The sequence below is a fragment of the Aquarana catesbeiana genome, linkage group LG09 (assembly GCF_042186555.1).
Source record: "Aquarana catesbeiana isolate 2022-GZ linkage group LG09, ASM4218655v1, whole genome shotgun sequence".
In the NCBI taxonomy this organism is placed as follows: domain Eukaryota; kingdom Metazoa; phylum Chordata; class Amphibia; order Anura; family Ranidae; genus Aquarana; species Aquarana catesbeiana.
Window position 1 is genome coordinate 322370177 of NC_133332.1, and position 16471 is coordinate 322386647.

The window sequence follows — 16471 nt, forward strand, 5'->3', positions numbered from 1 at the left end:
ATGTCTTCTAGTATCTCTATACTCTCTGTATATACCATGTCATATATGTCTTCTATTATCTCTATACCCTCTGTATATACCATGTCATATATGTCTTCTATTATCTCTATACTCTCTGTATATACCATGTCATATATGTCTTCTATTATCTCTATACTCTCTGTATATACCATGTCATATATGTCTTCTATTATCTCTATATCCTCTGTATATACCATGTCATATATGTCTTCTATTATCTCTATACTCTCTGTATATACCATGTCCTATATGTCTTCTATTATCTCTATACCCTCTGTATATACCATGTCATATATGTCTTCTATTATCTCTATACTCTCTGTATATACCATGTCATATATGTCTTCTATTATCTCTATACCCTCTGTATATACCATATCATGTATGTCTTCTATTATCTCTATACTCTCTGTATATACCATGTCATATATGTCTTCTATTATCTCTATACTCTCTGTATATACCATGTCATATATGTCTTCTATTATCTCTATACTCTCTGTATATACCATGTCATATATGTCTTCTATTATCTCTATACTCTCTGTATATACCATGTCATATATGTCTTCTATTATCTCTATATCCTCTGTATATACCATATCATATATGTCTTCTATTATCTCTATACTCTCTGTATATACCATGTCATATATGTCTTCTATTATCTCTATACTCTCTGTATATACCATGTCATATATGTCTTCTATTATCTCTATACTCTCTGTATATACCATGTCATATATGTCTTCTATTATCTCTATACTCTCTGTATATACCATGTCATATATGTCTTCTATTATCTCTATACTCTCTGTATATACCATATCATATATGTCTTCTATTATCTCTATACTCTCTGTATATACCATGTCATATATGTCTTCTATTATCTCTATACTCTCTGTATATACCATGTCATATATGTCTTCTATTATCTCTATATCCTCTGTATATACCATGTCATATATGTCTTCTATTATCTCTATACCCTCTGTATATACCATGTCATATATGTCTTCTATTATCTCTATACTCTCTGTATATACCATGTCATATATGTCTTCTATTATCTCTATACTCTCTGTATATACCATGTCATATATGTCTTCTAGTATCTCTATACTCTCTGTATATACCATGTCATATATGTCTTCTATTATCTCTATACCCTCTGTATATACCATGTCATATATGTCTTCTATTATCTCTATATCCTCTGTATATACCATGTCATATATGTCTTCTATTATCTCTATACCCTCTGTATATACCATATCATATATGTCTTCTATTATCTCTATACTCTCTGTATATACCATGTCATATATGTCTTCTATTATCTCTATACTCTCTGTATATACCATGTCATATATGTCTTCTAGTATCTCTATACTCTCTGTATATACCATGTCATATATGTCTTCTATTATCTCTATATCCTCTGTATATACCATGTCATATATGTCTTCTATTATCTCTATACCCTCTGTATATACCATGTCATATATGTCTTCTATTATCTCTATACTCTCTGTATATACCATGTCCTATATGTCTTCTATTATCTCTATACCCTCTGTATATACCATGTCATATATGTCACAAACATTAACAGTTTAGATTTATGAAATCTACAAAGTTTAAATAATGATTATTTTATCACCATCGTCATGTCCTCTGTATTCCTCTGTATTCTTCTCTATTGGGCTGTAAATTATAAAAGTCAATATTTGAGTGACATGAAAAGATTTGATCGTTGTTATAGAAAGATGGATTGGGGCTATAAATGAGGAAGGTTTGGAATGGCTACAAGATGAGTCAATGTAAGAAAATGTTTCATTCAATACATTAAAAAACATGAGATGGTAAATTATTATTGTTGTTACAATGAGTCGATCTTTTCCTCGCCACCTTCTCTTCTCTGCCAAAAATTCCCAACAAATATTCAGCTTTTGTTTCCTGGGTGTCAGAGGACCGCCCACTTCCTGAGGAGGACCGCCCACTTCCTGAGGAGGACCGCCCACTTCCTGAGGATGATGTCAGGACTGCTAAATAAATATTCGCTCTTCTGACCGAGACAACCAACAATCATCTGAGAGATCGTCCCAGATATCGATCGCACCATACACACCATGTTCTCCACCGCCATACAGGTGACTTCTATTATTCCGGGTCTTCAGTCTGCAGGAGATTCAAATATTATTTACTATTATTTGTAGGATTATTATTATTATTATTATCAATATTTGTAGTATTGTTATTTTTAGTGGTAGTTTTGTTTCCTTTTCTTTCTTTCTTTCTTTCTTTCTTTCTTTCTTTTTCTTCCAGTTGCGCTCTATTCAGTGCAATGAAATGGTTCTAATCGGAGCGATTCAAGTTTCTTCATCTCAGAACAAAGTTTCCTGTACCATTTGTGGGCGACTTCAGAGCGACTTGTATTGTACAGAAGTCGTTTACAATCCACATTGAAGTCGCTCTGTTCAGAGTCGGGTGACTTTGAATCCGCCCCAGTGTGACCCGAGACTTGATGGGAATAGTAGTAGTTTTAATATTATGTTAGTCAGGTTAAAAAAAGACACAAGTCCATCCTGTTCAACTAACAACCAACATCTTCTATTCATTTTTAAAATACAAACCCATCTATTCCATTTATCTGTATCACAAAAGTCATTATAAATGGTCACTTTGTAAGAGAAAAAAAAAAATTGGCAGAAAAGTAAAAAAAATATATATTTGAGCAGAAAATATTAATGGATGAAATGAAGTTGCATGTTTTTGTTTTGTACATAAAACTTCACCAATTCCAACCAAAACTCTGACCTAAAAATCCATTAAAAAAAAAACAAAAAAACAAAACAAAACCTCACTGACTTATATATTAGACTGCCGGTTGAACTTTAATAAAGTGATAAAGAATCTTCCTCACCTCCAGCAGTCCTAAAATAATTTCAAAACATAAAAAAATACAAAGTTTATGTGGAAAATGGAATAATTACGATATTAACTTGTATTAGTTTATTAAGTAGAGATGAGAGAAGTTCAGGGATTTCATTGATGAAACTTCACCAAAATTCAAGACAAAAATGTTTTGAATTTATACAAAATAAAATGAAGGAACTTTTAAGGCTGAAATGAGCTTTAATGTTTCTGAGTTAAAAAAAAAAAAACAAAACAAAAAAACAGCAAAAAAAAGGCAAATGTTTTTCTACTGATTGTGTATTGTCACATTAATGTTGTTCCTTTTTTTTTCTATTACTTAAAAAAATCAAATAACAAAATTTACCAAAATATAAGCATTAAAAAAAACTAAAAAAAGGAAAGAATATTTCAAACTTTTTTATTTGTTTCTTGATGGTGATTATGTTGCGGTGCTGAATGGCAAAATTAAAGGCCAATTTTACCAAATTTTTGGCAAGTGTGAAATCTGTCATTTCACCTGAAAATCTCTGAAATGCGTTGCTGATCCTCACAACCCAGAAAAACAAATTTCACAATCTGCGTTTCCCTGTTTTGTTTTTTTTTTTTTTTCATGCAAATAATAATCCGTCTGGCCAAAGAAAAGTTGTAATATTGTCATGAAAAGGATAAGAAAAGCTTTAGCAATACAAACTCATTACCGATTATTGATTACCGATAAATGTGATCACATTAATGTCAAGAATTTCTCTATGGAATTTTTTTTCCTTCCAACAAAGTGGAGAACGCAATGCTGAGCGCAAGCGGCAGGACCGCAAGTGGGCGGTGAGGTCAGAGCGCCCTCTAGTGGAAGTATTGAGCACTACAACCAGCTCAATGATCCAAATCCGTACCATTGCTGTGGATCTGATCATTTCCATCAGTAAAGAGGCAGAATTGATCATCTTCACCCCGGTGCAGATCAGGCAGAATGCATTACTTCTCAGAACCCAAATTCTTTATAAATATAGAACAATATGGAAAGGTTTCTTCACAGTAAGAGCTGAGAAAATGTGGAATAGACGCCCTCCAGAGGTGGATCTGTCCAGATCAGTAGATTCGATTCTTTCCTGGTGTACAGAATATAACTGGATAGTAACATTTATAGGGAAAGGTGATCCCGGGAAAATCCGGTTGCCTGTCGGGGGATCAGGAAGGAATTTTTTTTTTATTTCCCCTGCTGTAGGAAATTGGATGATGCTCTTCTGTATTTTCACCTTCCTCTGGATCAACTGTGGGTGAAGGATTGTGTATACGGGGTTGTGTACTCCTTCTTCTCCTCCTTCTCCTCTTTTTTGTTTTTTTTTCTTTTTTTTTCAACCTGACTAACTATATAACTATATACCTGTAACTATGTAACAATCCCTTTATGTTCCTTCATCAATTACAATTTCTATTAACCCTTTTTCTTCATGATTTATACTTTGCTCTAACTGTAATCTGTTATGATGAGTGTAGAAGTCAGACTGAAAGTCTCCCCCCCCCCGGGGGGTCCACTTACCACTAGACAAGAGCCGAGGTTTGGCTGACTAATATAAAGTTGGCCATACAGCTTACAATCTGATTGTACGATCCACTGTAGACCAACCAAGAACTAGGCGCTGTGAGGGTTCACCTAAAGCGGTGATGGCGGACCTCGGCACCTCGGAGGTTTTGGAACTACATTTCCCATGATGCTCAGTGTAGTGGAAACATCCGGGGAGCCGAGGTCCGCCATCACTGTCCTAAACCATTCATTCCACTTTTTATTTACAGCGACTGTTTGTAAATATGGAAAAGTTGTGTCCACTTTAATCACCCAATCAGGGTTGATAGATGTGAACACACCTTCCTCTCACTCGCTAAGCTCAGTAAACATTCAGTCTGCACAGTGATTGTTCGCCCCCCACATGTATCCAATCAGAAAAGGTCTTGTACTCCATGGTGGTTGGTGGATGTAGAGAAGATTCTACAATCAGATTGTGACGTTCGGGGAGGGGGGGGCGGCTCTGGAAGGCAGAACGACGGATGAACTTCCATAAACTTCCAAACACTAAAAAGAAAATCCCTTCACTGCAGAACTGAAATAATTTCCCGGATGGTGAAAAGTCGGTGAAATCTGAATGTACTTTTCTGTTTTCTTCCTCCAGAACACGAAGAAGATCCACCGTCTGTCCAGACACATCCACAAATCAGCCATGAAAGATAAGAATGAAAAAGAATATTCCGAGTCCGGACAACATGGGACTGTCCACGACAACCAATCACACTTCATTTCACAAGAGACAAACACTGATTGGTCACTTGGGGCTTTCCCATTGGGAACGTTGGTCTGTTCCCGTTTCCTTGCTCCGGGTTTGTCCGGGTTTTCCCATGTGATATGAAGATATCAGAGAGATCAGAGGAAGAGTCGTCACTAATAATAATCTTCTGTCTGTTTTAGTGGTTGTCGGAAGCCAGGATGAGGAGACGGTCACCAACAGCTTTGCATCGTTCATCCACGGGATACGCCCCGGGGACCTCCCCGATATAGTGCGCCACAGAAGTAAGCGCATGATGCTGGACAGCATTGGTGTTGGATTAATCGGAAGCACAACACACGTCTTCAATATCATCCTGAAATATTGTCAGGTATGTCCCCATGTACAATATCACTGCCCACCCCGCCCCCACCCATGACCTAAATACAATAGAGTATTGATACACACTGTGTATGATCTGTCATACATTTTATACACACAATGTATCAATGTTTTGTAGGCCTTTGTGTTTATGTCTTCCATTTACAGTATGATATGTTATCTCCGAGCCCCGATGAAGGGATTTGTGAAATGCGTTGGTTATATTTTCTGATCTTTTGCTGTAAATAACAAACATTCCCGGGACTAAATCTTGAGTTATGGGGATCCAACCTTCTATATAGACCTTCACATTGCTCTGGGGATCTCATCCTTCTATATAGACCTTCACATTGCTCTGGGGATCTCATCCTTCTATAGAGACCTTCACATTGCTTTGGGGATGTCATCCTTTTTTTTTATTTTTACATTGCTCTGGGGTTCTCCAGCCTCCAAGGGTTGGAATTGATCCCCATTCTCAGGAACATCCAGAGCCACACCATCAAATTTATTACCCGATTTCAAGGTGGAATCCAAAGTTAAAGCAATGTCCCCATTTTCCAATGATTATCGATTATTTCTGGTCTTTTTTAAGAATACAGATTTTGCAGTTTTTCATTATCCATGTGTTCAGTGTCATACCTGGAGGAGAAGGTCACAGGAAATATTCAGCCTTCATTTTGTATCTTTTTCAGGATCTGCATTTTTGCACGTACGGAAATACTTCTCTTTGCTCAGTTTATGGACAGAACGGTTTGAAGGTCTCCCCCACCCTGGCCGCGTATGCTAATGGAGTGGCTGTAAGTATAGCCGACCACCAGTAATAAACCCCAGAGACCAGAAGACGGTGGAAGGTGTCTAATAATGATGTCTTGTTGGTTCAGGTTCACTCCATGGATTTTGATGACACGTGGCACCCCGCCACCCACCCATCCGGTGCCGTCCTTCCAGCTCTATTGGCACTGACACAGATGGTCTCCCAAGAAAGGCGAGTCACTGGAGAGGAGCTTCTGATGGCTTTCAATGTTGGAATTGAGATTCAAGGAAGATTGATGGGCTTTTCCAAGGAAGCAAATAACATTCCTAAAAAGTGAGTTGTTACAAAAGTCATCATTTTTATAATTGTATTCATCGCTGTTCTGTTACAATATAATATATGGATACATCTACACCCAGACATTGTCTTATCCTACTTATTTTCAGACAAGATTAGTCACCAAGGGGGTCTTGAACTTGTAAACTTATGAACTTGTTAGACAACCCACAATCCTCCACTATTCTAGGAAGACTTTCCACAAGATATTGGAGGGTGCTGTGGGCATTTGTGCCCATTTGTGAGGTCAGGTACTAATGTTGGAGGAGAAGACCTGGCTCACCATCGGCATTCCAATTCATGCCAAAGGTGATCAGTAGGGATGTGGTCAGGGCTCTGTACAGAACACTCACGTTCTTCCTCCCATCAAACCTCTATGGGCTTGTTGGTCATCCCATTCCAAATCCATGGCCATTGATATGGAGTTGCCCTCATTTGTGGCTATAACATCCCCCCAATCTTTTGGGAAGATATTCTACAAAAGTTTGGAGGGTGTCTGTAGGAATTTGTGCACATTTGTGAGGTCAGGTACTGATATTGGATGAAAACACCTGGCTCACCATCAGTGTTCCAGTTCATCCCAAAGGTGTTCAGTAGGGATGAGGTCAGGGCTCTGTGCAGGATACTCGAGTTCTTCCACACAACTGTTCACGCCATGTCTTTATAATGCTGGCTTTGTACACAGGGGGGCACAGTCATGCTGGAACAAAAAAGGGTGTTTAGTAGGGTAGAGGTCCAAAGGTATTCAGTAGGGTTAAGATCAGGGCTCTGTGCAGGACACTCACGTTCCTCCATGACCTCAAACCTACTGATCACCTTTGAAATGAGATCTGATCTCAAAAGTATTCAGCAGGGTTGAGGGCATGTACTGATATTGGATGAGAAGACTCAATCCCAAAGGTCTTCCAAAAGTAGGGATGAGGTCAGGGCTCTGTGCAGGACACTGGAGTTCCCCCACACCAAACTGGTCACATCATGTCTTTATAGAGCTGGCTTTGTAAACGGGGGGGAGGGGGGGCACAGTCATGGTGGAATAGAATAGAAGATCCTTCCTTAGACCGTTATTTTATACACCCCAAGGAAGAAATGAAACCTCAGCCCTTATTTACTCAATTCTATTCCTTTTTTATCTTGTATTATTTAATACATAATAATTGGAAATGTTTGCTCATTACAGATTTCATCCACCTTCGGTAGTTGGAACCATGGGAAGTGCTGCCGCCTCTGCCAAGCTTCTTTTATTAGATAAGGAACAATGCATGCACGCTCTGGCAATCGCTGCCTCTCTTGCTGGTGCCCCAATGGCCAATGCCGCTACTCTAGCCAAGCCTTTACACATTGGCAATGCTACGAGGTTAGGCCTGGAAGCTGCTATTCTGGCTGCTAAAGGAATGGAGGCCAATTCCCTCATACTGGATGATGTCCCAGGTTGCGCTGGTTTTAGTGCATTTTATGGTGACTACCAACCTAAGTCACTGGCATTCCCTGGTAAAAACTATGAGTTCCTTCTAGCAAAGCAAGACATTGCCTTTAAGTCTTTCCCGGCACATCTGGGGATGCACTGGGTAGCCGATGCTGCGGTCTCAGTCAGAAATAGATATATGGAGCACTATGGTACTTTTGATCCATCTGCTATCCAATCTATAGTTCTCAGAGTCCCGATCTCCAAATACATCAATAGGCCTTATCCAGAGTCGGAGCACCAGGCCCGTCACTCCTTCCAGTTCAACGCTTGCACGGCTCTCCTGGATGGTGAAGTTACCATCGCTTCCTTCAATGATGATCACATGTTTAGAAAAGACCTTCAGCATCTTCTGAGCAAGGTGGTGGTGGAGCATCCACAGGACAACGAGGCCAACTTTGACAAGATGTACGGTGAAGTGTCTTTGCTGCTGAAGAATGGGGATGTGATGGTCGGTAAATGTGACACTTTCTACGGCCACTGGAGAAAGCCCCTGAGCAGAGAGTCCCTGCTGAAGAAATTTGTGACCAATGCCAGAACCGTCCTCCAGGATGACCAGATCCAAGGTGTCATCCAGATGGTGGACAACCTGGAGAGCGTCACAGACAGTTCACAGCTACCTCTGCTGCTTCAATAATTCTGTGTGGTCAACAGGAAAATCAGGAAAAGGACAACTCATTAAACCTTCAACTGTTTGTTTTATATGGAGTGGGGAATGGTTGAACCTCTGTCAGGTTTTCATTCATCCATCAGCATCTCATTGGGGGGGATTACTTTTCCTGTAGGCACTTCCACAATGAGGGGACTTCCCTCCTAGACAGTTGACACCAGAACAATTGTCCTCATTGGAAGATTTCCTCTTCTGGTGACAAATCTAAATTTTGGATCTCCCATCATTTACAGTCCCAGTGACAATGGTCACCAGGACAAGTGGAGAGGGAGAATCTCCATAGTGGGGACCCAGACAGCAATAAAAACCTGACAGAGGATTAACCCTTCCACACTCCACCCAAAACTTCCAAAAAATTGGTTATACAATTTAGGAGCAAAAACATCCAAAGCTTCTAAAGCTGGACTTTGGGATGGCTTTTCATTTTTGATGTAAAAGTCACATTGACAAATTCACATTTCTAGTTAATTGATAAGAAATAAACAATCAATTTTTTTTTTTAATGCCAATAATGTTAAGAATGGTGTAGGGCCAAATGTTTACAGGGAAGTACAGCCCATTTGTCTTCTATATATATATATTATATATTGTGTATTTATATTTAAATATATTTGTATAGAATTCTGCCTGTCAGCCATTGAAAATATTTATTCTTAATGTAAATGTATTGTAACAGACGGGTGAGTGATCAGTGCTTGGGGGTGGGGTGATGTCTGATCTGAACCACCACAATCTGCAAAAACAACCAACCCCCCCCCTCCCCCCAACACCAAGACCCCCCAGAACTATGACCCCCGACAGTTGTAAAGAACACAAGGCAATGTACAGCTCATTCAATGTGAAATCAATAATTATATGTTTGTTGAATCAAAGCAAATCGTATTTGTGTTTTTTCTTACCTAGAAGGTACAGACAGTCTTGGTTCATGGTGGGTGAGAATTGGGTTCATGGTGGGGGAGGATTGGGTTCATGGTGGGGGAGGATTGGGTTCATGGTGGGAGAGGATTGGGGTCATGGTGGGTGAGAATTGGGTTCATGGTGGGTTAGGATTGGGTTCATGGTGGGGGAGGATTGGGTTCATGGTGGGGGAGGATTGGGTTCATGGTGAGTGAGGATTGGGTTCATGGTGGGAGAGGATTGGGGTCATGGTGGGTGAGAATTGGGTTCATGGTGGGTTAGGATTGGGTTCATGGTGGGGGAGGATTGGGTTCATGGTGGGTGAGGATTCGGTCATGGTGGGTGAGGATTCGGGTCATGGTGAGTGAGGATTGGGTTCATGGTGGGAGAGGATTGGGTTCATGGTGGGTGGGAATTCAGGTCATGGTGAGTGAGGATTCGGGTCATGGTGGGTGAGGTATGGGGTTCATGGTGGGGGAGGATTGGGTTCATGGTGGGGGAGGATTGGGTTCATGGTTGGTGAGGATTCGGTCATGGTGGGTGATGATTCAGGTCATGGTGAGTGAGGATTGGGTTCATGGTGGGAGAAGATTGGGTTCATGGTGGGTGGGAATTCAGGTCATGGTGAGTGAGGATTCGGGTCATGGTGGGTGAGGTATGGGGCTCATAGTGGGGGAGGATTGGGTTCATGGTGGGGGAGGATTGGGTTCATGGTGGGTGAGGATTGGGTTCATGGTGGGTGAGGATTGGGTTCATGGTGGGGGAGGATTGGGTTTATGATGGGTGAGGATTGGGTTCATGGTGGGGGAGGATTGGGATCATGGTGGGGGAGGATTGGGACATGGTAGGTGAGGATTGGGTTCATGGTGGGGGAGGATTGGGTTTATGGTGGGTGGGAATTCGGGTCATGGTAGGTGAGGATTGGGTTCATGGTGGGTGAGGATTGGGTTCATGGTAGGTGAGGATTGGATTCATGGTGGGGGAGGATTGGGTTCATGATGGGTGAGGATTGGGTTCATGGTAGGTGAGGATTGGATTCATGGTGGGGGAGGATTGGGTTCATGATGGGTGAGGATTGGGTTCATGGTGGGTAAGGATTGGGTTCATGGTAGGTGAGGATTGGGTTTATAATGGGTGAGGATTGGTTTCATGGTGGGTGAGGATTGGGTTCTTGGTAGGTGAGGGTTGGGTTCATGGTGGGTGAGGATTGGGTTCATGGTGGGTGAGGATTGGGTTCATGATGGGTGAGGATTGGGTTCATGGTGGGTGAGGATTGGGTTCATGGGGGGTGAGGATTGGGTTCATGGTGGGTTGGAATTTGGGTCATGGTGGGTGAGGCTTGGGTTCATGGTGGGTGAGGCTTGGGTTCATGGTGGGGGAGGATTGGGTTCATGGTGGGGGAGGATTGGGTTCATGGTGGGTGAGGATTGGGTTTATAGTGGGTGTCCGGGAAATTTTAAGCTTCTCCCGATAAGCAAATCATTTCTTTGAGCTTATAAGCACAAAAACAGCTCTCTTGTATAATGCCAGGAAAGATCACTTGTATTTCTCCAAGTAACACAGACAAATGCATGAGCGTATTACAGCAAAACTGACACTGGGGGACATCTGACAACATACATTAATAAAAATTTCCACAACAGTTCCTCCTCTATGTCATATGCTCCCATGTGTCCCTCGATGAATCTTGATCTTCTTCTTACACCTGGTAATTAGTCAGTCCTTACAGTCCATACAAGTTCATAACACGGCTTGACTTGTAGACTCCGTTCTTCAGGAGAGATGACTTATAGGGAGGACACGACATGGTGAGCTGTAGTAATCGCCGGTCGGTCTAAGATCCTCTGTGTCCTGTACGTGGGTTGGGCTTCGGGGCGTCTCATCTCTGTGAGGAAGATGTGGTCATCTGCTCGGGCTCTGTTCACTTGTCCAATCAGGCAACAGTAGCACCTCATCACGACATATAGAAGGAATAGGAATAAAAACAACATGAGTATATATACCCCTACTTCCTTCAACTATGATCCGCTGCAAAATAAAAAATCCCCAAAGTTTCCCAAACCCTTAAAGAATTCCAACCTTCACTATCTATAGCTCTGGCTTTGCCTTGCAGGGATCTAAACCTTATCCATATGGGCCTGAACTTTGTCACTAGTATCCCCGATCCAGGTATAACAATCTTTTCCTATGAATTCACAGAGACCTCCCTTGGATGCGAACTCTGCGTCCAGAGAACCCTGCGCTTTATTTTCAGAGCGGTTATTGTTTGCGCCTTTATCACTGTAACCAGCCCCCCCCCCGCTTCCCGATTATCATACACGGCCTGATCGGGGCTGCTAGAATACTACTCCTCACGTTTATGCCAATATAATCGGAATTCTGACTATTATACACGGCCCGACCGGTCTCACGATATACAGCCTTCAAAATGTGTTTGTCTGACAACTACAAAGACACCATGAAATCCTCCACTATTCAAAACAATCTTCTGGCTTCTATCTGTACCGAGATGTTACAACAATAACGTGGATGCCTCCCGTTTGTTCTCTACCCAAAACTGTATTACAGTATAAAACTTCACAAAACAACTGGAATTAAATTTAAAAACCAAAGTGATTCTACTGGAAATGGAATTCAGGACAAAAAGACACATTATATTTCACTTGAGAATAAAATCAGCAGAAACAAAATGGCAGTTGCAACAATCGAAAATCGGTAAAGGTCACTGATCCCGCCAAAACCAACACAAACCAAGATTTCTCCCTACAAAAACTGACTATACAATTGAGACACCAAATTAACACTTATCGCTAGACAAACACTTTAGGCTGCATCAATCAGGGCTCAGAGGAGTAATAAAATATAGGCATATTAAACTAAACAATGTATCCAAAAACGCCAACGTTACATAAAACTAGGGATGAGCTTCGAGTCGAACTGAACATCAGCTGTTCGATCGTTCGACAAAGATCGTACATTATGGGGCGTTCACGCCAAATTCGAGCGGCGCGTCACGCCCCATAATGCACTGCGTCATCGCAGTGCATTGCTGGCTGATGATTGGCCAAGCATGCCCTATGACCCTCATGCTTTGGCCAATCACAGCGCCATCAGCAAAGTGAGCCATAATTGGCCAAAGGCAGGGTGCCTTTGGCCAATTATGGCTCAGGGGGTTACATCCACGCCCCACACTATATAAGGCTGCCTGCACATCGGCCTTGTGTAGTGTGTTGCTGGTGGAGAGAGAGATAGAGAGAGAGAGAGAGAGAGACAGTGCCATTTCATTAACTTTGAGCAGGCAATTTATTCAGTTAGATAGATCTCACTGCAGACCGTTCCTGCTGTACTGTTTCTAATGTACTTCAGGCAGGCAGTTAATTCAGTTAGCTGCAGTGTATTTAATATATATATATATATATATATATACAGTCAGACTGGTAGATATATATATCCACTGTATCCAGTTTAGCTAGATCTCACTGCAGACAGTTCCTAGTGTACGTATTCAAATACACTTTCAGGCAGGCAGGCCAGGCAGGTGATTCAGTGATCTGCAGTGCATAAAATATATATACTGTCTCCTACACATATATCCACTGCATTCTAGTCTAGCCAAGCCTATATCTGACTGCAGGCCATTGCTGGTGTACGTTTTCAAATACACTGTCAGGCAGGCAGGCAAGTGATTCAGTGATCTGCAGTGCATTAAATATATATACAATCTCCAACATATATATATCCACTGCGTTCTAGTCTAGCCAAGCCTATATCTGACTACAGGTCATTCCTGGTGTAAGTATTCAAATACACTTATAGGCAGGCAGGCAGGCAGGTGATTCAGTGATCTGCAGTGCATAAAATATATATACTGTCTCCTACATAAATATCCACTGCATTCTAGTCTAGCCAAGCCTATATCTGACTGCAGGCCATTGCTGGTGTACGTTTTCAAATACACTGTCAGGCAGGCAGGCAAGTGATTCAGTGATCTGCAGTGCATTAAATAGATATACAGTCTCCAACATATATATATCCACTGCGTTCTAGTCTAGCCAAGCCTATATCTGACTACAGGTCATTCCTGGTGTACGTATTCAAATACACTTTCAGGCAGGCAGGCAGGCAAGTGATTCAGTGATCTGCAGTGCATTAAATATATATACTGTCTCCTACATAAATATCCACTGCATTCTAGTCTAGCCAAGCCTATATCTGACTGCAGGCCATTGCTGGTGTACGTTTTCAAATACACTGTCAGGCAGGCAGGCAAGTGATTCAGTGATCTGCAGTGCATTAAATAGATATACAGTCTCCAACATATATATATCCACTGCGTTCTAGTCTAGCCAAGCCTATATCTGACTACAGGTCATTCCTGGTGTACGTATTCAAATACACTTTCAGGCAGGCAGGCAGGCAAGTGATTCAGTGATCTGCAGTGCATTAAATATATATACAGTCTCCTACATAAATATCCACTGCATTCTAGTCTAGCCAAGCCTATATCTGACTACAGGTCATTCCTGGTGTAAGTATTCAAATACACTTTCAGGCAGACAGGCAGGCAGGTGATTCAGTGATCTGCAGTGCATAAAATATATATACTGTCTCCTACATAAATATCCACTGCATTCTAGTCTAGCCAAGCCTATACCTGACTGCAGGCCATTCCTGGTGTAATTTTTCTAGTAAACTTCAGGCGGTGTTTTGCTAATCCAATCTTACAGCATGTCTGGAAGGCCACCAAGGAAAGGCAGACGCTCACAGGCCACTAAAAGAGAGCAAGCAGGCTCTGTGTCTACAACCAACAGTGCTGGTCATGGACACAGTGCATCCTCAGCACGTGGCCGTGTGGCACGCTTGTCCCTTTTTTTGACAGCTGGCTGTGTTGATCCACAACATGCAGAAGAGTTGGTAGAGTGGATCACAAAGCCGTCCTCATCCTCCTCATCCTCTGTCACCCAGGCTAAGACAAGTTTGGCCGCCAATGCAGCTGCCAAAGCAGCCTATTCAATCGGCTTAATGGTATCAGTCACTCTTTCCCTAGCCCCACCATCATGTCCTGAGGAGTCCCCCGAACTGTTCGACCACAGTGTTGGGTACATGCTGCAGGAGGATGCGCAGTGTTTTGAAGGCTTCGATGAGGAGGATTGTGTCAGCATGGAGGTGGAGCCTGGCACTCAGCCTCAGCAGCAGTCTTCAAGGGATCATTTTCAGTCCCCAGAAACCCAAGGACTTGTACGTGGCTGGGAGGAGGTGGCTGCGGATCATGTTGTCCTTAGTAACCCTGAGGACTCCGGACCGAATGCCTCAGCAAACCTACGCTGCATGGCTTCCCTGATCTTGAAAAGCCTGCGAAAGGACCCTTGGATTCGTGGTATCAAGGAGAGGGAGCAGTACTGGCTGGCAACCCTTCTTGATCCACGTTACAAGGGTAGGGTTGCGGAACTTATCCAGCCTTTGCAGAGGGAGCAGAGGATGAAACATCTTCAGGAGGCCTTGCAGAAAGGTTTGTGCAATGAGATTCCAGAGCCTGGGAGGTTGCAATTTCCTGGTCCTCCTGGACAACGTGTTGCTGAGGCTTCGGTCAGTCACAGAAGGAGAAGTGGAGAAGGTGGCCGTCTGACCAATGCTTTTAGACAATTTTTTAGTCCGCATCCCCAAGGTCTGATTGTTTCCAGTGACCATCGCCAGCGTCTGTTGTACATGGTGCAGGAATACCTAGGGGCAACATCAGACTTGGAGACCTTTCCAACCGAAAATCCACTGGGTTACTGGGTCTTGAGGATGGATCACTGGCCAGAGCTTGCACAGTATGCAATTGAGCTACTGGCCTGTCCTGCATCCAGCGTTCTATCTGAACGCACATTCAGTGCTGCTGGAGGCTTTGTAACTGATCACAGAGTGCGCCTGTCCACAGACTCGGTTGATCGGCTCACCTTCATAAAAATGAATCAGTCTTGGATCACCAGCTACCAAGCACCAGATGCTGATGTAACTGATTGATTTTTTTATGAATGTGAGATCCCTTGACGACTGCCTATGCTGATGCTGAGTGACTATCCTGTTATGCTGAGTGACTATCCTATTCCTACTCAATGTTCATGTTGATAGCTTCTAAGAACATTTTTGGTTCTTGGCACCACCACCAGTGCCCAATTTTTCTGCCCCTGTTTAACAAGGGCGTGTAATTACAATTTTTGCTGTAATATTTCGCAGCAGGACACGTTCCTGCACTCAACTAGAGTATCTGTGAGGGGTTGCAGTGTTGTGGCACCAGCACCAGTGCCTAAGGCCCAATTTTTCTGCCCCTGTTTAACAGGGGCAAGTAATTACAATTTTTTATCTAATATTTCACAGCAGGGCTCATTCCTGCGCTCAACAACAGAATCTGTGAGGGGTTACAGTGTTCTTGCACCAGTACCACTGCCTAAAACCCAATTTTTCTGCCCCTGTTTAACAGGGGCGTGTAATTACAATTTTTGATCTAATATTTCACAGCAGGGCCCGTTCCAGCGCCCACCAAGACTAACTGTGAGGCCTTACAGTGTTGTGGCAACACCACCACCACCAAAGGCCCAATTTTTCTGACCCTGTTCAACAGGGGTATGTAATTACAATTCTTGATATAAGTTTTCACAGTAGAGCCCGTTCCAGCGCCCACTAAGAGTAACTGTTTTAACAATTTTTAATTTAACAAAAGTAACAATTTTCTGCAGAGTGTACAGGGCAGGCCGTATAGTATATACAGGCGGTCCCCTACTTTTAAACAT

General features: G+C 42.2%; 1 protein-coding gene across 2 annotated transcripts in view; it reads left to right on the forward strand.

The window, feature by feature from the left end:
• The first annotated feature begins 2017 nt into the window (after nucleotides 1-2017).
• LOC141108856 (cis-aconitate decarboxylase-like) overlaps nucleotides 2018-16471 on the forward strand; it is a 91795-nt gene continuing 77341 nt past the window's right edge. Inside the window, exons 1-6 of one of the 2 annotated variants that reach the window (XR_012236133.1) lie at nucleotides 2018-2177; nucleotides 5109-5313; nucleotides 5402-5589; nucleotides 6272-6376; nucleotides 6461-6666; nucleotides 7847-8865. Coding sequence is in view for 1 of the 2 variants with exons in the window: in XM_073600826.1 (XP_073456927.1) it covers nucleotides 2157-2177; nucleotides 5109-5313; nucleotides 5402-5589; nucleotides 6272-6376; nucleotides 6461-6666; nucleotides 7847-8768 (1647 nt within the window). In the remaining variant the exon portion in view is untranslated. Of the gene's footprint in view, nucleotides 2178-5108; nucleotides 5314-5401; nucleotides 5590-6271; nucleotides 6377-6460; nucleotides 6667-7846; nucleotides 9579-16471 lie in introns of those variants that run through there. The other variant, XM_073600826.1, reaches the window with a different exon arrangement.